This window comes from Haliaeetus leucocephalus, unplaced genomic scaffold (genome assembly GCF_000737465.1).
Source record: "Haliaeetus leucocephalus isolate CR32 unplaced genomic scaffold, Haliaeetus_leucocephalus-4.0 Scaffold251, whole genome shotgun sequence".
NCBI classification, from domain to species: Eukaryota; Metazoa; Chordata; class Aves; order Accipitriformes; family Accipitridae; genus Haliaeetus; species Haliaeetus leucocephalus.
Genome location: NW_010972687.1, coordinates 4358428 through 4385849, shown reverse-complemented (window position 1 = coordinate 4385849; position 27422 = coordinate 4358428). Strand labels below are relative to the sequence as shown.

The 27422-nt window shown below is 40.6% G+C and overlaps 1 protein-coding gene across 1 annotated transcript in view; it reads right to left on the bottom strand.

Annotated features, from left to right (window-relative positions):
* TLE4 (transducin-like enhancer of split 4) overlaps positions 1–27422 on the bottom strand; it is a 98757-nt gene that overhangs the window by 71141 nt on the left and 194 nt on the right. Inside the window, exons 2-3 of the mRNA XM_010568626.1 lie at positions 26333–26396; positions 24889–24933 (exon numbers count right to left, since the gene is read on the bottom strand). Coding sequence (XP_010566928.1) covers positions 24889–24933; positions 26333–26353 — 66 coding nt within the window. The 5' untranslated portion in view covers positions 26354–26396. The remainder of the gene's footprint in view (positions 1–24888; positions 24934–26332; positions 26397–27422) is intronic.

Genomic DNA, 27422 nt, shown 5'->3' with positions numbered 1-27422 from the left:
GGGGGGGAGGCACACAGCGCATTTGAATTTCATCTGACCACTTGAAATTCTGATTGCATCTGATGAATCTTTCTTACAACAATATATTCCCAGCCTGTGAATCACATGGTTAATCAGGGCTCTAATCTGCTATCCATCAGCCTATGCCAGCACTGTAACTTCCAATCAAATTTATAGGTTATATGGGTCACGCATCCCTGAACAACTACATTCACGGATATCCCATTTAAACCGGCACAGATTCTGAAATGCTGTTGTTAGGGTTACTGAATGTTATACTACTATTCAAAGCTTTATGAAAGCTCCTGATAAACAGCTGCTAAATTATTGCCTGTGGATACAGCGTGATGCTCTGAAATAGCATTAATGGCCCAATAAAAGGGTGATTGTTCATGCCAAAATATAAAAAGGATAGCTTTTGCTGCCACAGTTTGTCAAATATGTTAACAAACACCGACACTTCTATTACTCCTTTCCCTAAACACAAAAGATGTTTGGTTTTGCATAAAAACACACCAGCATGGAACCAGAAAAGATGAGGGAGAGGCAGGCAAGGAAGGGTCAGGCTAGAATCATCTTCTTACTTATCTAATGTAAAGCTTGTACTGTTTGCATCCTTTGGGAGACAACTACAAAAGACAGTATTTTAACAGTTTTGAGCTCTTTCCATAGCCGCTTACATGGCATCTTTTTTTTAAAAAAAGAAAAATTAAATATTTATTAACTACAATGTTAATAACTTTTTCTTTTTGTTATGCATGTAAAGAGACAATAATAAAATCACTGTGCCAGAATTTGATCCAAGGAAAGGAATGAAGACCCTTATCAGTTAACAGTCCCTCAGCGCTATTGTAGGGATAGAACACAAGAGCAACAGCTTAGGCCCCCGATTCAGCCAACAAAATCTTTTTGACCAAAGCCAACAGTTAAATGGTACTTAATTGCCTAAATATGCCTAAAAACCTGACCTTAAATTCGTAAGTGCCTATAAAGCATTCTGAAAAATGTTCAGTGATAAGCCTGTCGGCAAGGCTACACATCAGGTCCCGTGAGGTAACCCAGCCGCTGAAGGGGGCTCAGCAAAGCCGGTCCTTGGGGTACAACCGCAGCCCCGCAGCTACCAGCTGTACGCAGAGGAGAGCATGTGACGGACCATTAGACTTCTAAATCCCTTTGAGGATGGCAACACAGGGGTTTAATTCAATTTACCCTTGCCACACACAGCTAAAATAGGACATAAGCACAAGGTGAAATATGGATATGTGTTTAAGTGCCTTGATAAGTATTTTAGCATATGTCCAAATTCTTAGCAGAGATGAGGACTAAAAGAGAAGCAAGAGTCATATAAACTCCAGATATTAAAATACTCAGAAATGTTCTAATACATAGGGAGTTCAGAATAAATTTGTTGCTTAAAAATCTCCATTTGCATTCTTTTTTGGCAGAAAAAAAAGAATTGGGATTTTATTTATAGTATATAGACTTCAGGAAAATATTTCTACTATATTTCACAAAGTTCCATAGTTATTACAATTATAAAAAATTGCTGGTAAAGAATTACCACTGGAGGCTGTAGGTCTGTCAGTGGAATGGAAACAAAACTACTATATATGTATTGTTGAAATAAAACAGGATAATAAAACACTATTGGGAAACCCATTTCAGCAGCCAGTAGGAAGAAGAATATATGCAATTACACTTTCAGAAAAATAATCTGAAACAACTGTTATTTCAGGTTTAATTTGTTCTACACAATGCAGCCTTTGCCAAAAAGATCAATCTACTTTATTAAGTGCTTACCAAGAACACATGCACACACCCATAATATCTAAACAAGCATTTCACAAATTAGTGAGAACAAAACATTATTACACTGTATGAGACATATCATGATTCTGAATAAAGCAAGCAAAAAAGCTAATCTTAGTATTTCACAGAAAATTAACTCTTCTTTCATAAAGAAGAATGTGTTTTGTTTTAATCACAGACTGTTGTCTGAAAGTGCTTACTCCAGTTCTACAGAACTGGAGGAAAAACTGCAAGCCCTGAATATAAAATTTCTCTTCAGCCCTAAAGGAATGGTGTTTAGAAAGTGAGCCACAAAGAGTCTAGTCCTGTAGTCAAAGAGAGTGGACAGGAAAGTTCTCTGGTGAAAAGGATACTAAACAGAAAACTTCGACACTAAGCCAATTCCTTGAGTTTAGGAGATTTAATCTGAGCAATGCATGTACGAGTTGAACGCAAGCAGGACCACCAGACTCTACCGAATAATCACGGGTACATTCTCCACCTCACTTCCCTATCAACCTTCTTTACAAACATCCTAGCTAAGCTCATGAAGTACTGTAAACTTGATACTTACCCTTTGTAAGTTAATCTAGGTGCTTATTTTGCACAAAATGCTGCAGACAGCAACATAAGCAATAAATCGGAGCGGCTGAATTTTCAAAATCAATTTTCTAACGTACATCCCGATCCGTGGGCTGCTGAAGTGAACTGGTAAGACGTGGCTTTTATTTAATGTGTCAAGAACCACATGGAGCTCAACTGAGCAAGAAAGGATAAATATTGAATCATTCATGATTAAGACAATAAAAAGCAAGTCAAGTAAGGTGACATATAAACATGCTTCAAGCCTGTCACTTGAGGAAGTCAATGTTTTTTGTTAATATTGACTTCTACCAGCAAGTAGGGGAATAGAAACGCACAGCCTGGAGATCCCCATAGTCCTTCAGTTGTTCAGGCTGCCACCAGGTAGTAAGCTGCATCCCGCCCCGCCGTGCCACAAGCACCTGCAGAGCGTCCAGAAAAAAGGCTGCAAGTGGAACTTGAAATGGCAGAGAATGGCTTCCATTTCCCTTCCTCAAAGGCAGCAGGAAATACTTGCTGAAAAAGCAGACAGAAATGAGTAAGAAGGGGACACTGCCATGGGAGGTGCTGTTTCCAGCAGTAGAGCTTTGAAGTCCTCTACAAGGTACTATCCCTTCACCTACACAGGGATGAGAAGTTTCCACCACTCTCCACCAACTGAAGGAATCTGACTTCATAGTTTAAAAAAACAAACAAAACTTTTTTTTAAGCTTATAAACCCGTGGCATCACACTGAGACAGCTTCAGCTCCAAGTTCAGTCTTTTGTATCTGTCTCCTGGCTGCAATTAGGTCAGAATTTCCCATTTTAATCTTTCCTGTAACAGCTGAAACACAGCAGTACATGCACAATCACCAGTCTCTTACTACTCGATTCCTCCCCTCACACATCCCTCCAAAGAGTCTGACCACAGTTCTTCTGTGACTGCTGGAAATGGCACAAGCCATCCTGAGCCTGTCCTTGCAACTATATGCATACAGTGGTTTCAGCGCACAGTTCTAATTTAATTGGATGCAGAAAGTCCCCTATTTATTTACGTCACAAGTTAATACTGTGTTTCTAAGGCATAGCAGGAGAACTAGTCAGAAAGAAATACTGCGGATCAGTAGTTTCAATGTATACATCATGAAAAACTAAAAAGAAAGGTGAGAGATAGCCAAAACCTGTTTCAGTAGGCTTATGTTTAACTTGAGGTGTCCTTAACTGCCCTGGAAAAATATTAAGGAGGCAGCATTTCAGGAAAAAAGCTGAAAACCTCTAGCAGGCGAATCTAAAAGAAACCATGCTTTTAAAATTTACATATATAGTGCTTAGGAAAAGGGGTTCTGATGCTCTTTTAAAATGTTACCACAAAATAAACACTAAAATCGTTTTCCCTCTACAAAACAGAGCTGTCAGTGTCCACTTCTGATCCCCACCAGCACTTAACCTTTCATTTGCAAATACACACAAAGAAGACTCAGATGTAGCTATAGGCACCCATTACCCCACATACACTCTCTGTATTATGCCTATAGTGCTTACCCTGGAGCAGTATGCTCCAAATGTTAATCACCAAGATACTGATATGCTATCACGGTTAAGAACTGTGAAGATTGTGCCAGACTTCCAGTTACATCTACAAAGTTGTACTGTTCAGTCTTGAAGCTTGCAGAAAACACTGCAACCAACGGTAACACATAATAGTCTGACAAAAAAAGAAGGAAGAAAATTTAGTTTCTCCAGCAAGTGTTGCGTTGTTCCAGGTTTTAATGAACTACATAAAGCTGATCAATAAACTTATAAAAGCAGCAATCAGAAGTCCCCCATAAAAACAGGAAAAGCAACGTGACTGCTGAACTCAATTTATTTTCTTCCAGATTCATCTGGCAGCCAGGAATCAGCCATTCTGCATCAGGAACAAGATCACTTCTTCTCTTCCACCTCGGTTTCCTTTGCTTACCCACCTCAGCCCTACAGGTCATGAAAGGTGGAGCCCATAGCCTATCTGATTCATTGATAATCACACTTGATTACATTTGCTTCCAGAAGAGATAAGTACTAGGAATCAGCACACTGATCTATTCAGTACATTTCTTAGGTCTGGTTACAAGAATTCTTACAGCGTTTGAAAACTCTGTCATGTTTCGCCTTCAATCCCGCATCTCTTCTTCCTACCCAGCAATTTCACACCACGTTGTGAATAGCTATCAATTAGCTTAAGAAATGCAGCAAAAAAACCCTGGTATTTATTTCAAGGAAAAGTAGTCCACACAAAGGAAACAACATTTTAACTCCTTTTCCATCGCGACTTCCTGTTGTACTATGAAAACGAGCAATACTCAGATACGATTTCCATGAATTAAGGTGGCAGATTTTTGTATCTGACATAGTAGACAAAAATCCTGCCCCTTTTAATTCAGTACACAAAAGCATGATTATAACAACACCCCAAAAGAGATGAAAGAATGTGCAGTGGATATTACAGCAATGCTATAATCAAGCTTCAATTTTAGATCCTTGCAATGACACAAATTCAAATAAGGCATATTACTGTTGTAAATACTGTGATAAAGAAATTAAAATTTGATTATATAAAAGAGTTAGCTTTGATTAAGAAGTAGAAAATTGTGAAGCATAATGTATAGGAGTGTTAAGTTTGAAATGTAGTCATAGAAACTTTAGGAACTGTGTTATGTGTGACCATAGGAACCTTAGTATTGTTAAGTTTGAAATAAGCCAACCATAGAAACTTCACCAGGAACTTACTGGTTTTCTTATGTTTTGTTTCAAGAAACTAAGGAAACCATCATGGACACCAGTTTGCTGCTTGGAAACCCCCTTACCCTTCCCATCTCGATTTTAGTATTGAGGATTCCAATCAGTAGAGCTAAGTGAAATTGACCAATGATTGTTTTTAAATAAGAATATTGATATGGTGATAAAATCAAAAGGCCAATCATTACAAAGGTTAAATTTAAGAGCAAGCACAGTATGAATTTTTATATAAAGAGCATATGTAATAATGACTTGACAGAAAACATTTATAAAAACTGATTAATTTAATGTTAAGCTGGACACCTTTGGAGGAGCGATCCCCCGTGTCCCCAGTGCTGCAATAAAAGAAATGCCTGCTTCTTAACATCACATCGGTGTTAAGGAGTTTTATTCCGGATTTCAGTAACATTACTACCTCAATTTTTAAACTAGGTGGAAGTATGATACCCGTTAATTCTTTCTGAAGATAAATGTTTCATACTCCTTGGTGGTATTAATCAAGTCCCAGTTTCTGCAATAAAGTGATCATCTGAGAATCAGATTACATTTAAGGCACCTTTCTCCCTTATCTCCGTTTCCCATCTAGAGAGGGGTTTTTTTGTTTTTTAAATCAACACTCAACAAGTGAAAGTTATCTAAAATACAAAGGGCATATAAGTAAGGCACATTTTCTTTTACTCTGAACTTAAATGCAACTTTCAACTTCAGGTCCTGACTCATGATTTCCTCTCGCTTTGAGATGGCAATGCCGCATTCCTCCTGAAGCACCAGCCTTAAACTTCCATACCACAGCACCGTATGGATGGGCAAGCTAGGATGAAGCATCACCAGCCTTGTCACTCCGGGCTTACACCACACCGCATAGGATGACACAGTCAGTCAGGATCCCAATTCCTTTTCTCTGGAGCAGGTTGCCCTGAGAGTGGGAGGGACAGTACCAAGGAACTAAGTGCATTCATCCCACAAGAAAAGACTGGAAGTTCCAGCATTTCACACATCTCTGCTGCCACTCAGACGATACTGACTCATACGTGTATTTTTTAAGTAAAACACTTCCCGCAAGGACTAGCTAAACAGCAGAATGCTGCTTTCCTGAGAGCAACAACAAAAAAATAGTCTGTAGCTCTGACTCCTATTGAGGAGAAAATACTGATGTGAATTCTTATTGCTCATAATTTCAATCATTGTGGATCATAACTACCCCTGCTGAAAACAACTCTATTTGGATTTAAGCATTTCTGCAACTATGGTTTCTTGCTATTTTTCCCCTAAGTGAAGGACAAGGAAAGAACAGGTAATTTTATCCTTCAACGTGTGAATATCTAACAAGTGGTAGTTTCACTAGCGAAGTACATCTAAAATAATCAGGCAGTTTACGACTCTCTTTGTGGCCTTCCTAAGATGACCTATTTGCAAAGCAAATGCTACGACATTTGTAAGACATGCATGTTTAATACATTCAGGAAAATTCACTTGTCCTAGACAGCTGGATACTCTTAAGTACATCTTGACGTTCAATTCATTTAAATGGCACTCCCCCAGTAAAACTCCTGCCAAGACAGACTCTGAGTCAAGCAACACTAAATAGCATTTATCTTTAAATTACATCAGCATTACTGAAGTTTTCAAATACTCTTCATCCAAGAGGAATTTCAATATAAATTAACTTTTAAAACAAACACAAAGTTTAAGAAAATGCCATAAAAAAACAGAACGGGAGGCATGGAGCAAAGGAGAACTCTCTGGTTGGGAAATGTAGATTTCATGAAACCTTTTCCAGTGCTGTATTTCCCTGCGAGATCACACTTTGTGTGAGAGCTACTATGAACTGCATTGATTTCAGACAAATGCTCAAGATACACCATATGTTAAGTGCACTCTTCATCATACTGCACCTACAGACAAACATCTAGAATGTGGAAAGTAGTTAAAATGTAAGCAAATGAAAGGGGTAAATAATCAACTCTGTAAACAGATTAACCATGTGATAATAATATCAATGCACTTCTCCTTCAACGTGCTTTTCTCAGAAAAGGCATCAAACATGATTCCTTTTAAAGTTGGTCCAATTTCACACCCATGACCTCCCTACAAAGGTGCCTGGGCCAGAAATATGGATTATGCAGCCACCAATTATGCTGTATCTGCTCTTGAGACAGAAAGAAGGCTTTTGCTGTAGCTTCACGTGCACTTTAAATTGGCATAAAAACAGTCACTGAGGAGGCTCTCCCCTAATCCAGCTACTCCTGCTCACCCCACTCTTACGCTGCTAGCATTTTTGCAGGTATGTGCTGAACTAAGCAATGAACTTACTGAAGTTAAAACCCAGCCACCACCCACCCCCCCAAAATTAATTTTTTTAAATACAAACCCCATCACAGACCCAGTTTACCATGGGGTTAACCCAAATGTGGCATCACCCCTTTCATTACCAATGCCATCTTCTGCCCGCTTAAAGTGCACAGAAAACTTCAGTGTCAGACACACAAAATCTAAGCTGAGACTTTTTGTGAACACTCCTTTAACTCAGAAAACAAGAGCATGATTAAGAGAACAAACCACACAGCAGCACTCCTGGCAAGCTGCTCATCTTGTTACAGATACCGATACTTCTCTGGGCATGGGAAGGCACTCTGTTTCACTTCCTCCACTACCCTGCAACCAAGACGGACTGCTATCAACCACAGGCTAAACCTTTCACCTCTCAGGTTAGCATCACAATCTGGTTTAGCTGCAAGTTCCAACTAGTGTTTAGAGTCACCTGTTAGAACATCTGGTAAACCAAATCACCAGTACCCAATTGCACAGTGAATTCAAAACAATAAATAAATAAAAACTTAGTGGTGGCCGTACTAGCTAGGTAGTGGCCAGATGAAGAAGTCAAATACTGTGGTCGAAACTGTGAAAAAAACACACTCATAAAACAATGTATGTTTTTTCAGTTATAGCAGACAGCATGACAGACAGCAAAACCACATTTCTGTGCCTGGGGTGGTTTGGTTTGTTGGGTTTCTTTAATGCATCTCTGGCTTTTTGCCATGGAGTAATTCCATGGTTTACCAAAATGCAGGCTCTGGGCTTGTTAATTTCATATGTAGTTTGCCAGGTCTGTAATTTTGTCACACTTTTAATCAAAAATGTTTCAGGCAAGCATTTATATGTATTTTTACTTATTCAAATCCTAATATTTTTACCCACAAAAATACACAGAGGTTGTATCTATTTTGGTTTATAAGAATCTGTTTTGCACAAACTATTATAATGATTGCGTTTTGTAACAGCAGCTTCCCATGACAATCAGAGACTTAGTTGTGCTATTCTGTTTGCATTAGAAATTTGCCAGAATACAAGAAAGGAAACCTTAAAATCATTGAACTACCTACTGACTGTTTGCAAACCTCTTTGTGTATACTCTCTATCAGTTTTTCACAAAGACAACAGAGAAAGCCTGGGGGGGGGGGGGGGGGGGGGGGAGAGGGGGGGGGAAATAGGTTTGATGACTAGTGGATAGCTCAGACTGTGTTTCCTTTGTGTGAGCTTCAGTAAAGATAAAAGACTAAGTTGGAAAATACTAACCTTTAATATAAACGGAAAGCAGTTCAAAATTACCTATTTCTTTATTGAAATAACTCACTTCTCACTATTGTAACATACCATGTTGCATAGGTGCAAGCAAAGGAAAGAAGTGAGAAAAAGTTTATTTTTTAACAGTCACCAACAAGGTATACAGTGACTTTACCATCCCAAGTGTAACTTCAGCTCGTGAACACAAAACTGAAGTTGCCTTAAACTAGCTGCAGAACTGCATAAGAAGCTGGAGAAATACTCAGCACAGTAAAACCTTCCTGACTCCTCAGCGTCCTGGTTTCAGCTGGGATAGAGTTAATTTTCTTTCTAGTAGGTAGAGTGTTAAGTTTTGGGTTCAGTATGACAAGAATGTTGATAACACACTGATGTTTTCAGTTGTTGCTAAGCAGTGTTTAGACTAAGTCAAGGATTTTTCAGCTTCTCCTGCACGGTCATAACAAATCTGTGCCACTACGGGCTGGATGAGAAGGCCTTGGTCTGGGAGCTGCAGCCCCTCCTTGGTGCCCAAGGCGGGGCACGAACCCACCACCCTGATATTAAGAGTCTCATGCTCCCCTGACTGAGCTAGACAGTGTTGCAGGAAGGGCCGCAGCAACTGCCCCCAAATCTTTATACAGGGCAGTATGGAATCACGCAGTATGCAATATTCTTTTGGCCAGTTTGGGTCAGGCGCCCTGGCTGTGTCCTGTGCCAACTTCTTGTGCCCCTCCAGCTTTCTCGCTGGCTGGGCACGAGAAGCTGAAAAATCCTTGACATTAGTCTAAACACTACTGAGCAACAACTGAAAACAAAAGTGTGTTACCAACTGTTCTTCTCATGCTGAACCCAAAACACAACACTATACCAGCTACTAGAAAGAAAATTAACTCTATCCCAGCTGAAACTGGGGCACTCAGTTAGCAGGACCTGAGCCAGTCTGTTCAACAGTGGTTAAAGCACACCTGTAAGTACTTCAGTCATTCTCTTGAACATCATCCACATGCACCAAAAAGCACTTTATCTTAACTCTGTACCTGTAAAAAGTTTTAAAAATAGATGCCATTTTCCACCAATGCACCCCAAAGCAATACAAAATTACTCTCAATATCCACGGCAGAACCTGTGTGGAACTCATTTGATACAGTTGTAAATTAGGCTTTCCCCAGCTCTACTGACTAAGCTAGACTGTACACTAAGAGATATTATAGTCTTGCTAAGTTCACAGCTATTCTGCCTCCAAAAGTGGCACCCTTCTCAGGAAGGATAACCAAGAAAGGTAGCGGCAAAGCGATGCTCGGATAGAGAAAGTAAAAAACCCACTGCTTCACCGAAGTGGAAAAGCACAACAGTATTTCAGCAGAGAACACCAGATATTAAACCTTCCTCCTATATTATGCTGAAGACAGCCCGCAGACTAGTATTTCTTTTCCAAAGTCCAACTTGCATTTATGCTCAAAACTACATTTACAGCTTCTCACATGTGTGGGGTATTCATAATGCTGAGGAGTGAAGACTCAGTCCTCACTGTTGAATACTAAACTGGTTTGCCCTATCTTTTAACAACTCACATTGTCATTATCTTCCTTCAACCTCTGCAACAAATAAATCAAGAGCGAGCCTTGTACAGATTCATTGTCTAATGGGCAGGTAGAAGTTCAAATGAGATTAAAAAGAGACTGGGAAACTAGCTACTTGAGATCTACACCAAGAGCCTACCTCAAACTAACTCTGCATAGAACCAGGAGGCGCAGAAAGGTTTAACAAACCTTGTATTTTCCCTAACTTTACAATATAATTGCTTGTATCAGAGAATCAAGATCCCACTGTGCTGCAGCCACTGCATGTATAGCAACAAGCTCCACCTCTGGCATTTGACAAGGTTTGGGCATGCAGAAAGAAGGCAGGGACAGGCTACCACAAGGTAATTAAGTTTGTTTTGGTTTTCCCCTAAAAATCCCACTCAGGTAAAAAAGTAGCATTATCCCATTTTCCAGATAGAGAACAGAGGCTGAGAAGATACATTACCAAGGGCAAACTTCCTTAATACAAATCAAAGCGTTGACTGCATTACCACTGAAAGGTGCATCACTGGAGCATGCTAATTGCAGCTGGGTTGGAAAAGACAGCAGAATACACATGGCAAAACAAGGACAAAACTCTCTTGGGAAAGAGCACCCTGCCCCAAGCATCTTACAATCTAGAGAGATAAACACAGCCACTTCTAAGTGACTCCCATGTAATAATATCTCACCTCCCATTTCTTAACATACTACTCTCCAAAAACTCCTCTGTGTTAAGAGTTATGCTTCAGGAAATAATATTACTTCTGCTTCCCAGACAGAGAACTGAAACAGTAAAAGCCAGAGGTGAAGTCTCCAGAAGGTATGTAATGGGATTTTAAAAAATGCCTCAGCAGACTAGACATGTAATTTAGGTAGAAAGTCAGCAACAGACAAATGCTCAAGATTTTCAAGAATTCTTAAGCACAGGGGGGTACCTACGCATACCTATAGATATACAAAATGTACCTTTACATCTTAAAAAAAGGCACATCAAATACAAAGGCTGGAGCACAACAAGAATTTAGGCATTAAAATCCCAAACAACAATCTTCACACCCTTGCATCCCCACTCAGGAATGACACAGTGCTGAAGTCACCAGCAGTGCATAGGAGTCTCCGTCTCCAGCACTGAAGCTCCCCATTAACCCTGCTGAGTCCCCCTTCCAGGCACGTTCAGAAGAGTCTTTGCCTCGATAACACCAAGTTCTTTGGCATCCAGCTCACAACTAAGCCCTGCAAACACCCTCCTCCTGCAACATCTACAGCTCAATGCTTCTCCACCCATGTCCCCCAGGGAGCTGAGAACCACTGCCAGAATTATTCCCACATAATATACAGCAGCAGCACATTAAAAAAAAAAAAAAAAAAGGGTGGAGAACAGATAGTCTTCTGTGGAACAGCCTAGTGGTTAAAGAGTTTAATCAGAGCATTATATACATGACTTCAATTATTTCTTTACTTTTCCTTCCCACCTCCTACGAGAACACCCTGTCTAATGGGCTTCTGTGAACTCTGGGAAGTAAATACTCCCAGTTCATCCACCTGAGAAGGAAAAGTCCCTTTTCCAGTTCTTGCTCAGAATCACTGTACATGAAAAATCACCATGGGCTAAAACATGTAAATGGATTTGAGGCAGGGACTGGAACCCAGCACCACTTCCAGCTGGCCAGAGTCTTTCCGGGGCAAGAGTACGGCATGCATCTCTCCTTTTTCAGCTCTACTGAACCATTAAGGATCTCATGCAAACCAGACAACTTTCTGTTGGGTATCCCGGTCATTCTCCTGGGAGAGAAGAAACATGTGTCTCGCTAGTACACAGAATTCTACGTAGCTGAACTAAGATGAACCAAGAGCGTTGCCTTCTCCAGCTTTTTTGTTCATTTTTTAAGAAAAATCTGCACTATGCTTACACTTTATATTAAAGTTTAGGTGCCACTCTTCAAAAAGTGATTCTGAGACTACCAAGTCAAGGCGGCATGTCCTGGCAGCACCAACTGTGGTGTCTTGGCCTTCAAGCTGTGAGAGATTTAAGACACACCCGTGACCTCAACATTTCCCTATGAGCTACCCTCCATACGTGCTGGATTTCTTTGGCTCCGTGCTGAATCGCTTAACTCACCCCACACACCGCAAATGCCACTCTGCCCTTGTTCAGCTGGCCCTGCAGCACGGTGGTGCGAAGTGCCTGCAGCATCGCTCCCGCCTCGCTGCAGACAGCGGTCAAAGTGGCTTGTCCGAGGTCTCACGGGAAGCCCTTGACAGCACGGTCCAGAGACTTGCACCTGGATCCCCCCACAAGCCCCAGACCCTGGCGGCTACATCTCAACCACCTGGGAGCTTTCTGCTTTGCTTCACGTGAATACAGAGAGGTATTTCCTGTGTCTACAGATTTTCAGGCTCTCCAGTTCTGTCGCAGGTTTAAAGAAACCTCATGACCCTTAATACAGTGCATACTCACAGCAGCATTTTTCTCTGAAAATGTGTAAACTAAGATTATCCCAGAATTCTTCTCACCCACACAAAAAGACTTGTTAAAAATCAATGCTTTAGAAGAAATACACACCTGAGTTCCAGGCAGGAAACAGTAAATAGCAATGAAACAAAGGACAAAATATCACCATTTTGTACATTCACAAGGCCTGTATGTCCATTTGGCTGAAGGCATATTTGAATTAAAAAAAAAAAAATGCCGCATATGCTAACAAGCTGGACATTTGTATCTGCAAAGGAAAGTCTTACATCTTTCTACAGAGACAGGTTTTGAAAGTGTATAATAGCAAGGCTGCTAATGTTAGTTTGAAAAGCATCTTGCATACATGTTTGAAAACTCATCTTCAAGTGGAAACCTACAACCTCAGAAAAAAAACACTCCACACGTGTGCTCGTGGGGGCTCTCTTCTTGTACAATCTTGTGGTGCTGTTGCTCTCGACATCTCTATCTACTTGATCAAACCTAAGAACAATTGTCACCCTCTGTCAAGTCTGGTGTTAGAAAAAATGTCAGAAACAAACAATTCCCTAGAAATTTCCAGGATGCCACAGGCACAGAATTGTAAGACTTTCTCTTATGCTGCCAACAAGCGAAACAGGATGCGTGTCTTGGTGTCACCAGTTTGTAGAGATAAACCAGGGAACACTGTGAGGAGGAAAGTAACCCAGTGTCTTGTAGCGATGCATGGACCATGTCTTTCTCCTCGTGTTTTCTACGTTAAAGACACATTATTATCTTTGTTTTCCTTAGCAGCCATCTCTAGAAGCACATGGGAGCAGACAGATGCAAAGGAAGCAGAATGTCACTCCTGCACGAATTAAACCAAGAACTTACACGCAATTTACTTTTCAAGAATAACACCTCCATATTTATGCATGGACATATACATAACAAGTAACTCTGACATAAACAGCCCTTTGATATTTGGAGAAGTCAGAAACTCTCATCAATGCTTGGATTTTGCTGTTGTTGTTGTTGCTGTTGTTTAGGACAAGACTGAGAAAGAAAACATACAGTTTGTCCCCAGAAATTAAGACGTACTGAAAAAAAACTGTAAATGAGCAACGTGCTCAGACTGCAACAGCTTTCTGCAATTAGGACAGAAAGCCTACTGGTTAAATTGAGTATAAGAATACACAATATAGTCTTTGTTAACAACTGACACAAACATACGGGGTGTATTTTATGCACAAAGTCTTTCCAATCTTCTTGTGTTATTCAAACACTATGGACAGATATTTTAAGAAGAGGCACCTACTTTGTATCTAGTCACATGCTTTGTAAAATTACAGAAAGCAGACAGTAGTGGTGTTGTAGCTGACTCTTTTACACATCAGCACAGTGCCATCTTTCAAAGGGGGCACTGTGAAAGTGGATGATTGTCATACAGAGTGAATGGTACTGCAGGGAAATAGGAGACGTGAGAAGAAAACTAACTACCAACCTTCCTCCAATCGGTCCTTGTTCTCTGCCTCCTCCCTCAAACCAAAATCCAGCTCATGCGTTTTAGCCAGCTTTGGCCTTACTCTCTTTGCTTTCCTTCTCTAAATGTTATCACAAGACCACCCGCCCTTATTTCCAGCTTTTATCTCCAAATACAATTAACAGAGTGGCAGGCAGGAGGACAACTCAAGTATCTTTAGTGTTACCTCCTGGTAACCTCTGGGGCCTAAGAACAAAGGAAATCCCATGGCACTGCTGGAGCTCGTTACACAGACAACACAGGTTTGGAAGGAGTCTTCTTCCCGCCACAGCAAATACGTATTCATTCAATATTCTGTGATTCTCCAGACCCTCTTATCTAATAGTGGACATCAACAAATTAAATCGTAGCTCACTCGCTGTCATGTAAATATCATCACCATTTCAGAGAGGGAGACAGAGGCACAGAAATTTTAAGAGACTTCCACAAAGCGCTGCAGAGTGCGAGCTGGCAGTCAGAGAAACCACAACCGGTAACTCGTCACACGCTTTAAATTAAAAACGGCCTCTCCCCCAGAGTCGAGGCAGTCAAGCCCCTGAGTAGGCACCTGCAGGTATCCAGAGCAGGAAACAGCACAGATACTAACGCTGACTTTTCTCTGCAGACCCATGGTGCTTCACAAAGGACGAGTACTGAACTCACCCCCCTTCGTCCCGCAGCCGCCATAAAAATCCAGCAGAGCCCTGCATCCCTCTCAAAGGAAAAAACGGGACACGGCTTGGCTCAACTGCAGGATTCAGGTGCCTATGCGGAGTCCATGCTGCCACTGGCTACTTAGCTGTCAAGCAGCTAGACAGTGGCTTCTCCACCTCAAACCCAATGCAGGATCTCCCAAGGCAGACAGAAAGCCGGTCAAAGACACTGCCAGAGCTGCTGACAGAAACCCGGCCCTGAACAGCCCTCGGTGAAGCGGCTTTCATGAAAAGACGTGGACAAGCATTGCCAGGTCCAGGTGTGCCCCCTTCCCCAAGCCTTAGCTGGGCTGCACTACAGTTATTTTGTCTCCCTTGCATTTATTACTAGGAAAACTTAATAGGAAAACAGCACCGTGTTTTCAAAACGAAGTCCAGAAGTGTTTCAGCTATGAGGCATGGCTGAAAACCTCTCATTCATCCCTGTGAAAGGTTAGAAATGGGAAAAAGTGGTTGTCCAAGACAAAAAGTTTCCTCAATGATCGCTGCACTTTCCCCATGGTTTTAAAAGGTAAAATTTGAATCAAATCCTAAATAGGAGTTACTGGTTGACCACCAAACAGAAGTTACTGAGATAGACAGGTTAACTGGATATCCAAATTTTTTAACCTAGAAGCCCTCAGCTAGCTATCTGTGTCACAAAGAACGAGCAAAAATGAAGTTCCACCTCTCCTGCCAAGAAGCAAAGAGATACGAGAAAGAAAACGAGTGATCAAAATGCCTTCTCCCTCAACCCCCAGCTAAATCTCACTCCAATCTGCCTTATGATTAATTTCAAATAACACTGTCACGTTAACGTGGTAAAGGACGGCTTCAGCCATTCAGCAACTGTCAAGAAAAACATCCTGTAACCCACACCTTCCCAACACTGAGGTCTGTGGACCATCACACAAGCCTCCTCCCAGCTGCTGCAAGGGGGGGGGACCCAAGGATCACAGCACTGTGCCTGATCCGTGGGGTCTTCCCTCATCCTCTGCTGAGCCTGTCGTTATAACCCCATGGACAACCCATCATGAGTTTTGAGGAAGCTCTCTGCCTTTAGGACACAACAGACCCAGGCCAGACCTTTTTGCTGTTGTTCTTGGGTTTAAAATTATCAGTGTTAAACTTCAATAGCATTTGCTGTCACTGCCCACAAGTACCACGGTGTTTTATTAAGTATTTGCAGAGAGCACATGTTGGCCCTCCTGTGTTTCGATTTGTTGATCTGGGGTTCAAAGTCAGAAAAGACAAGGGGAAAGGGGCCCCTTTGCTTTCCGAAGTGCTCTTCTGCCATAGTAAATCTGCATCACTGACTACGCCTGTAACTGAAACCCCGGTGATGCCTTAGTAGCAGCCGCACCATGCCCTCCATACAGTGCTACTCCATCACCAGCTACTCTGTTCGAGGGCAATCACTTCTCTCTGGGCTAAGGCAGGACAGGCTCAGAGGGGGTTTTTCGCATTTGCAAATTCTCCAAACAACCGAGACACTAAGAGAAGCCAGGCACATAAGCAGACAGAGTAAATACAAGAGAAGTTTATTGTATTTAAGATGGAGGAAAAAGCAGCATTTTTAAAAATGAAATGCTCTCAGTGATCATACACAACATGCACACAGTACTCGACACGACACATGCCAAACAAAATCTAGTGGTAGGACCTACTGTTACGCAGATTCTTTATAGCATGAAGAGGACAGATTTTGACTTCTGCTCAACTGTGAGATGCTCTGCTGAGGTTTTTAAGAAAAAACAAAAGCACACATTCTCATTGCCAACGTTCCACATCCCAAACATAACAGTGAAAGGTTATTCTCCTTTGAAGATGTTGAATCTCACCCAGCAAATGTCAGAAACCTGTGGCAGTGTAAGATCCTGTAGAGACACCACTTAAGTAGACCAAAAGAGAGAGGACAAGTTAGAAGACCTCCACTCAAAACCATGTCCTGTGTTTTCTCTCCTTCTAACACAGAAAGGGGAATTGCCACCAGCATATCTGTGCCATCTTATGATATATAATCCACAAAAACTTAACAAGCTATGATATATAATCCACAAAGACGTGATATACAATTGCAAAAAGAATATGCATATATTTTTAATTAGGTATTATTTTTTTCTTAGGAGAGTACACCTCGCACATTTTCTGAGAATACAAAATCATGACAAAAGTTGCCAGCTGTATCTCATACTCAGCTCCCTTGACTTTATCATGAATCTTGGGATGTTTCACTCCTTACTTGAGAAAAACGATTATGGAAGAATACTGGAGGAAAAACTAAGAAGAACGAGCCAAGCGCAGTTTGACAGCTTAAAATTAGAAGGGAAATAAAAAGAACCCCAAATTTATTATTTTTATCTCATGATTAATTTTAAGCCAATCTTAACGATTTTCTGGGGACTGGCATGATTTAACATTTGAAGTTGGCAATAGAGCATACCATACAAATACATAACCATAAAGAGACCAATTCAAGTTTACTGTGGGGACTATAACTTTGACTTGCCTGACATTTGCACATTTAAACGTCTTGGCCATAACCCCACAGTGTTCAATACCAGAGCATTACGTACCTGTCTTGGGCTAGGGAAGATGATTCCTCGTGTCTAAATCCTATCCACACAGGCAAGAAAGCACTAATTAGAGTTCTGTTGCTATTTGTGACATAATTTAGTTATATTTTAAAAATATCATTTAAAAAAAAAAAAGCTATGGACACCTGCTTTTGACACTGTGCCAAAACGCTTCCTGCTACACTGAACTACAGAGTTTGTGTCCCCAGTAAGATAAACAGTATCAAGGGGAAAAATTTACAGCAGTACTTCAAGGTAACAGTGGAATTGTAAAAATATGATCTTGAACCAAGACAAAACCTGTAAAAACACACAGATAAACAAAGAGACAATAGGTATTCTTAAAACCACTTCATATTTTTGTATTTTAAAATAAAGATTAAATTTTAATTCGATTTCTTTCCTAGAATAGAATTTCTTGAGTATAGATAGGTTTGGCTTCAAGTATATTGTCATCTGTTAGTTAATGCAAGTATCGGTTTATACAACCTGTGTTTCACATTATCATCGTTGTTCTGCTCCCGCTGTGCCTTGTGGCTAAATAGGTTTTCTGCAAGTCAGTGGCAACAGATGTGCTCAGTCTGCAGACAGCAAAAGAAGTGACTTCTGTAACAATTATAATCACACTGTTCACAAACTGGCCCACATCTGTGATAAACCCAGTTCTTTATTACATCCACAAATAGTACATCACATCTTCTCATTAAAAAAAAAAACACTATAAAAGTAAGACCAAATTGATAACTCTGAACTCTCAACATTTGACAGCCTTGGTGTTAAGGGTGACAAAATCTGTTTCCTGCATTTAATGCACTGAGTCTACGGTATACGCTGTGACTGACCTGTATGAGCACCCCCTTCACTTTTTGTAACATAAACCAAAATCAGAATCCCCGCCTCAAGGAGCTTACAATGGCAATTATTTCACATGCCTGAATCTTTATGTTTAAAGTTATTTCAGTTGCCGAGCCAAGCAGCCAAACATTTGCAAGCCAGATTTACAATCGCCTCTGCAGCCTTAATTCCACTTTCCTAATGTCTATTTTGTGCACTCAAAGAGGTCCTTTAGGAAAACTGGTAATGAGATCAGCGAGCGTATAACTAAAACCTGCACCACGATGCACATACACAATGGGGCAGGATCAAGCTTACACAAATGCTGTAAAGCCTGGGCATCCCAGCACCCTGATACCTCACTCTGCAGCCCATCTGCTAATTAATGTTTTTTCATGTGCTGAACAACCTCGGCACTTCTTTTTTGGCCCCAAAAGGAAGGCAAAGCTCACTGCATGAAATGCTGCAAAAGTTATTATATACAAAATGGTGACACAGCTTCCCCCTCCTGATGGGCAGTAAGTTCTGACTGTTCAGCTGCCCCAAAGGGGCTGGGTGTTCTCACCAGAACGGTGTCCCTTACGGCAAACAGCAAAGGTGCTGGAGTTTCTTGCATTACCAAAAAAAAAAAAAAATTTGCAAGAATTTTTTTATAGGGTAAGGTGTTAGGCAACCCTTACCACAGGGTCACCGCTGGCCCCCTCTGTAATTACAAGTGGACCCATAAACTAACATAGTCAGTGAGGCGGCATCACAGCAATTAGCGTATTTCAAAGACAGAAAAATGCTTTTATGTTTAAGCACTGTAGAGCACAGCCTTTTGCCAGTAAAACAGAGCGTATGTCTTAATTTAAAAGTTTGCTCAGCATGTTTTGTGCTACTTCCTGTGTCTTAAGGATCTGTCTGAATTGCCAAAACAAGTGGGAGGAAAATGACACTTTCCTTTGCTTATGAACAGCAAAAACAGGGTGAAATGGAAGTTCTTGTCCTTATGCATACTATTCTGCAATTGCAGGGGGAATGGTTATTTCAACAGTAACTCACAGAGAAGTGGTAACAACAAACTTCCCAGTAATTAACAGGACCTCTCCACAGAAAGGCTGTTTAACATCTGTATCATGAGGAAAAGAAAGCAGAGAATCTTGTTTCAGAACTTAGCAGTTATTACCAAGTAAAAGGTTTCTGATTTAACTGTAGAATAATACATTTTCTAACTTTTCATAAGCTTCTAAGCTTTTCTGCTGGCTTCAGAGGCTAAATAACCTAAAACTGGGACAAACAAGCCTCAGTTGTCAAACTGATTTGACAGCCTATTTTTTACATTTTGTGACTTCGATGGAGAAGCCACTTGTTTTTCTCTTCCTCCTTAATAGTCCTGTGTGAGCTGCAGTCTTCAGAATTTCACTTCTAATCTCTCTCGTTTTGAAGTTTTCCAGTTCAGTTCTGACTACCCACTGCCTGTATTTCTATTAAATCTTTCCTACTGTTTATAATGGAGAACAAATTCAGCTGGTATAATTTTAGCTGGCTCTCTAGCAATTCCTCAAATGGAAGACAATATACACTCAATTACTGCATGTGTTAAAAAAAAAAAAAAGTGCACACATGCATGCACACACATTCACTCCAAGCCCAGAACACTGCCAAAAAAAAAAGATAAAAAAAGAGTGTTTTTCTGTTACACAGGTAGCGCATATACAAACCACTTCTCTGTGATATATGCATTTTATGGCCATGAAGATGAAAAACGGCCAAAACTCTGCCCTAAATTAAACAAATTGATTCCCATCTTTACCCCTTTACCAAAATAATTTACTAAGGCTTAAGAAGCAAGCAGACTCAAGACTGGGATGTCATACAGCCTATATATTAACTCAGTCAGCAATAAATCTCCCCCTACTCTCCATACTACCTTCTTAAATAGCTCACTATAAAGCCCCAACCTAATTAAAAACAGCTTTCTCTGCAACAGTGGCCTTGATTTCACTTATTTACACATTAACTGCAGCCTCCATTTGGCCAATCCAGTCTATTCCCTGTACCACGCAGGGCCTTTTATCTGCCCTGGACAGCATTTTCTCCAGCAGATGAAGTAGATGCCGATTGATTTGCTGTCGAGCATGGTAAATTAATAGCAACAAATTGCTGAGGGCCCCATCTCACTGCTTCACCATGCTTCGGCAGTTTTGCTTTATTTGCTCCATGATGGGCAGCAGTCAGGCCTCTTCAAGTCAATTTCTTCTTAACAACCTGCAATACTTTTCAATGGTGAAAATAGAGCCGTTCCTTGTAAGTCAGAAATCAATATCCTATTGCCCTTAGAAAATGCTAAACAAGCAGTATTGGCAATCCACTTGGTACTAGAGGGTATCAGATATAATGCAAATCCATACTGCTTCCCTCCTCATAGTTATTACAGTTTGCTAAAAGGTTCCTAATGCCATTTATCATCATTTACCATCGACTACTGCAGCTATGATTATGATATCCTATCAGCTAGCAGAGCCCTTTCATTTCTATCCAATTAATATTTTAGCAGCACTCAAACGGTTGTTGCCCAAGTCTTGTAATAAAATTTACATGGATTGGACTGAATTTTTTTTTTTTTTACTGTGATCTTAAAAAGTCATTTCATTTATTTTTTAATACCCAGCTTCTGAAAAGACCTGAATTTTCTTTCAAAAATGCTGAAATCCAACATTCTAGCATGTGAATTAGTTCAGAGATGGAGGTCTAACCAGAAAGCGTGACTCAGAATTTACGTATTGCCACCTTCAAAAAACACAATCAAAGTAGAAAGTGAATGCTGTATTCTATTTATGCTTTCCATCAGTCCCATTCACAAATATCTGTTGTCTGTAGCCAAATACAGACATTTATTTTAAGTGATAATTACAATTCTGAATTAAAACCTTCAGCAAGCATGTTTGATTACAGCAATTTAAATAAACTGTTTACCATAACATTAAAACAGCCTAATTTCAGAAATTAAACCAAATGACCACCACCACGTAGCAACAGTATGTTAGAAACACAGAGCAACACATCAACTATTCATTCAGGAACTATCGGCTGAGCCTCTAAAAAAAAATATTAAAAAAGCAACTTAGTAAGAAGTGGGCATCTTCAGACCACACTCAAACATTCATAATTATGCTAATATGGAAATTCTAAACTATAGGGAAGTATATGTTCATACTGTGACCCACAAACCCCCCAATTCAATGCCTTTTTTTTTCAGAATGTGTCTGTTTTGAAGCTCTGTTGATCCTACTACAGAATATCAAAAATTAGCTTAGTATTTTAGGCTATAACACCACATGTCACAACATACCCCACACTTGTCTTTAAAAAAAAATACAAATGACTAATTCTACCAGTCTAATGCTATTTACTCAGTTACCAAAATTTAAATTAATTATGTTCTCAAACATAATTGTTAAAAATTGGCAACATTATGCAGGCTTAATTAAGATTAAATCCAATTTACTAAATGTACTTTAATTGGTACTAATTACATTAGCTTTCCTTTCAGAATGACAAATTCCCCATAGGTTTCACTTTAATAGTCTTCTATCAAAATCAACACAGGATGACTGATGATGAGCATCACACAAGGGGTGGGAAAAGAGATGCTCTTCCCTCCTCTTCCCTCCCCCCCGCCCCCGACACAGAGGCACACTCACTACTGCTGCTGTCTGCACGTTTATCCTTTTATCAATTTGCTAAGTCACAGAGTCATGACTCCATCACAGCCATCATTTTCTGTTCCAGTGAAAAATTTCTCTAAAAATAAATACTCTGTGGCTGGGAGCAGCCAAGAAGAACAGAAGCTTTAACAGAAAAATACACAAAGGTTTCAAATATCAGGGCCACCAATTACTAGGGTACTTCCAAGGACTCCAGGGAGTCCTGCTCTTGAACCCTTTGAGACGCAAATCTAATAAGTGAATAAGCCTAACCTGATCTTGAGAACTAGGCCCAATTACGCCGAAGGGCAACTCCACTGCATTATTGCCTGCTGTCCATTACAAGGGCATCCAGCGAGTACATCTGGAAAAGAACCTGAGAGGAACCAAGGCTGTCTGCCCAGAAAAACAAATAAAGACAGATATGCCTCTGTGCTAAAGTGAAAAAAAGAAAGAAAATATAATAAGTAGGTGGTTTGCAGGGCTGTCTGTATTTCATAATGTGATAAACTGCCCTCAGGATTTTTGATATGATTGAATTTAGAAAGCTGGGGAGAGGAGGGGGGGAGAAAAAAACAAAACGGTGAATCGCTCAATTTCAGCCGAGTAAAATTCAAAAATGGGCGAGGAGGAGAATGGAATTTAAGGTGGAAGACTAAAAAAGCTTCGCACACATGGAGTAATCAACACTATCTATACAATATACCAAATTGGACCCTAACGCTGGGATCATAAAGCAAGATGGGAAATATTTTGCAGTTGCTGAAGCAAGAGGAGAAAGGGAAGAAAAAAAAACAAACCCCGACACTGTGGCCATAGCAGGAGAGACATGAGAGATACGAAATTGATACCAGATTTAAGAATGATAGCGAACAAGTTTCTTAGCCGCAGCTCATGTGAATCAACATCTGACAAAATATTTACGTGTTTTGCATGAGAGTACGATACTTAAACTACTAATTTGAACAGACTGAACAGTAATGCAAAAAAAGGTGTTTAATTAAAACCCACTCCTTTGTAATCCCCACACTTAGTTGTAACTAAATATTTAATTTCTCCAGAATATCACTGACGACTCCATCACCATAACTGTACACAATTTCTGAAGTGAAGCTGTTAGAAATCAAAAGGACTTTCGCTGTGGGGTTTTTTCCCCCGCTTAAAACAATTTAATTACACATTGCACTCGCAAGATGATTTCGTCCCACAGAATTTTGTGCAGTGTAAGTCTACACAGAACTAACTGCTGTAGAAACAGGGTACCCAGAAATATAAACCAGTCTGACTGCAATGCTTGCTTTCAAACGCCTGTAAGAATTTGCTACGTAGGTGGCCTGTAAGGGCTCTGGTCTTTGTGAACTGTTTCCGTATCTACTACTTTACTGATTGGGGGGGGGGGGGGGGGGGGGGGGTGTTTGGGGTTTTTTTTGTTGTTGTTGTTGTTTTTGTTGGGTTGGTTAGGTTTTTTTAAATGGGATCTGGAACAATCTGGCTATTCATTTGAGAACAGACCCAACACTTCTGAGAGTCAGTGACCAGTCTTTCCACCAGCACCCACAACCTGAATCAGGTCCAGAGAGTCACCACGTATGTACAATCTGATCAGCTGCAATCACAGCCTTTTCCTCTCAACTGTTTGTTAAATGCACTTGTTGAGTCTTCATGGTACCTGTGAGGAGGACATCTGAATTCCACAGGTCTATGTGTATGTCTGTAAAATAACATGTATGTACAAGCTCCCGTAAGTTTGGAGCTGCGGATGCAAAACGCTTTGAGGCAGGAAATCCCACCATCTTTTTATTTGTAGGTCATCTAGCGCAAATGGCCCTGATCAGTACTGTGGCATGGGGATGCTAATGGAATACAAAATACAATAAATAATAAATAACATGAAAAAAACATTTGACTTGTATGTCTGCTCTCAGCAAGATAAAGAAATCCTATTTCCACAACCCAGAGAAGTTCCAAATCCCCAACTTTGAACAGAAATGTGTACAAACCAATTTTCAGATGGTCTTCCTTCTCCCATTCAACCATTTCCTTATTTCTGCAGTTTACACTCCCCAGCAATGCTGGCGAATTGCTCAACCATTTTGTAAAATGAGTTGTCAGTATTAAACTCCACCGTATAAAAAGTTCCCTCACTGGAAAAGAGGTCAGATGTTTAATTCATTCTCCTCTAGAGAAGGTTAAAAACACACATCACCGAATAAGAAACTCTGATTTACGCTACCATGCTCCATCTGACTAATCTCCTGTTAATCTTGGCCTAAGTGCTAGACTTCAAGGCACAAAACCCAGCATGCTAACATCCTCGCAGAAAGCTTATTTACTCGTTTGTGTTTGAGATGCTAAGACACTGGTTTTGGACAAAGGTCCAAGTAAGCAGCCTGAGGGAAAAAGGAACATGGCTGTGCATCAATTGCTTTCGTAGCTCCTGCTTAAATCAGCCCAGGTTGACCAAAGAGAACAGTCTCTTCCACGCGCAAATACAAATCCCTCGACACCTAATATGCATTTGTGATGTAGCTATCATCCCAAAAGGTAAACCCTGAATGTTCGAGGTCAGACAGATCTGAAGATACAACCCACATACCCATCCCCACATCCCATACACCCTCCCTGTGCAGTACAGGACAAGTTGCACATGCGGAGACTGCAAGTGGAAAGTCAACCAAATAATGCACAACTGATAGCCAAGACCGTAACCTATGCAGAGCCCATATACCATACACAAGATGGAAGTTTCAGGGCCAGGTTAAGTACAAAAAAATTTCCAGTGTGCTTAAGCATGCAAGTAAAGCAAGTCACACAGAATACACATCTGCTTTAAGACTGATGGGAGATATTACACAGAGAATTCTTACACAGAACAAATTCTCTACCTACCTGTTTATGCATCTCTATATTCAGCCCATAGGACATCTCATAATACTAAAAAAGAAGAAAATTATTCTATTAGACCTTGCAATTGTGAAAACTATTCCAAAATTTCCTTTGACCCAAGCATCATCTGTACAAAGACATACAGATCTAAAAACATTTATTGGTCTTGAAGAACTCCTGGAATTTGAAACAGCATTTCACAGCAACTTTTTTTTTTTTTTTTTTTTTTTGCTGCTTTATCTACATTGCTTCATGTCAAATTTACAAAGAACGGACACAAAACAAGGAAAAAAACAGATGACAAAAAAATCACAAAAAGTAATCACAAATGGAGTTAAAGATCAGAAGCAGAAAAAAAGCCACACAGAAAATGCTCAAAATTTTATTCCTTAGCCCCCATAAAAGATGCCAAAAAACCCACCCGAAGTGCTTGAAGCCAGACACACATATAAATCAGCAGTGTCTAACAGACCGGTTATTCAATATTTTAAAATAAAAACACAAAAAAGTTGCAATTAAATTGCAGGGATGCGAAAAAAACAAAAGAGCACGGAAATTCAGAGCCAAAGCAGATACACCAATCTAAGTATGTCCAGTTGTGCCCAAGTGATGTGGAAAACTCAGTTCAGTGTGCAATGTTAGTACCAAACAATCCCCAAGACTTAGGCATATCAGGCGTGAAAACGACAACTGCGAGCCTTAACATTTGCTTGTGCTCTTGGTTAAGAATTTTTCAAGGTTATTTACTCTTTTTGTGAATACAAGAGTGTTACTTGTTACGTACATACGGAAAACGGCTAATCCTCCATAGATGTACAAGAGAACAGATAGCAAGAGCTCCTCTAAAGTTATCACGATCCATCACACAATTACTTATTTAGAGATGTCTTCCTATGCATGTTATTTAACTAGGCAGATCACAACCACTGAAGAAATGGCTTTCGCAGCTGAGATGCCTGACATTCTGAATTTAGCAAAACAATGAACCAGCTGGCCAGGTGCAACAGTTCTTCTAGGAAGCAGGCTTCGGGTTTGTATGTGTACATGTTCAATTTTGGCTTACTCCCATCACAGAAAAAAATATTATTCCGAATCGTTTTACGGAGATACGATCGTTGCGAAAAGTCAGCAAAAGTGAAAACATCATTCCCAGGTACGCTACTAAAGTTGTACACGGCTTTAAAGGGCTGACAAGTAATCTGCTAACATTTGGAAGAAATATCCCCAATTGCTTAAAAGGTTAAAAAGCAGGTTTTGCACGGAAACTAACTGCTGCAAACAAGTTATAAACCCCTGAACCTAAGGATTTATAATGGGAGCACTGACGCAACCTCAACAACAGCAGCGCTAGTATAATCTTTCTGTTCGCCTCCAGCAATCCGAATGTATTTCGGTCTCAGTATACCACGCTAATAGACATTCTGAATTTGTTATGCAGCTTGCTTACCATGACATAATGTCGCTGCATCTCTGTCTTCTCACTGGCCAGTTTTTCACATTCTAGCTTTAAACTGTTCAAGACATGAAAAGGAAAAAGCATGGGTACTTCGTAACACAAAACTGACATTCTTCCGAGCACAGGTTACTCCCCTTTTCAAGCATTTCTCCAACACACAAACAGAAATGTGCATTCCAGCTCTTGCTTGAGAGTTCAGGGTGGGGTTTGTACTTTTCCTCTTTCAAGAGATACTGTGCAACATCCTCATCTCCTAAGCGAACTGCATACAGCGCACGGGAGAGTATTTGTCTCTGACAAAAAAAAAACCCCAACACTGGTTCACAGAAGAAGCACACAGGGGCTCACACTTACAATACTTAGGTTTGAGAAGGCACTTACAAATCCGCAATTCAGGTTTTGGTGTTTTTATTTAGAAGAGTTTTAGAAACACCTCTTGCTTTCACTCAACCCAGAGAGGAATCAAACACGTATCCCCACTTCAAGGAGCAAAAAGTTGCTGGTGTTTTTTGGTTTTGTTTAGGTTTTTTTTGTTTGGGGTTTGTGGTGGTTTTGGGGTTGGTTTTTTTTTTGCTGTTACTGATGACAGAACTGCAAGAAAACTGCAGGTAATTTATGGAACAGGGTGGTAAACATGAACACCTCCGCTGGTTTTTTTTGTTTTCAGAAGCCCGCTAAGCAATCCTGCCAGAAGTCACTTGTCACTTTGAGGACACGGCGCTCTTCCACCTAAGGATAATGAAATAGCTCGCCGCCTCACTTCCAGGTTATCAGCACTTGACATGTCAATGAAAGGCGTGAGGGGGCCGAGCCAAGACAAGATGCGTGTCCCGAGCGGCATTTTGAAGAAAAGCAGAGGACGAGCCCAGCCAGCCACACGTTTTTCCATCCACCCCCACCCCACCCCCCAGAAGAAAAAAACAAAAAAACTCAAACCGGAGGGTGGGGAAAACAATAAAATCCGCTCGCACCCTTCGGCTCGGGGCCCCCAAGAGAGCCCCGCGCCCCGAGGGCCGGCACCGGCGGCGGGGTGCGGAGGAGCGCCCGGCGGCCGTGGGTCCGCCCCGCGCCCGGGCTCCGC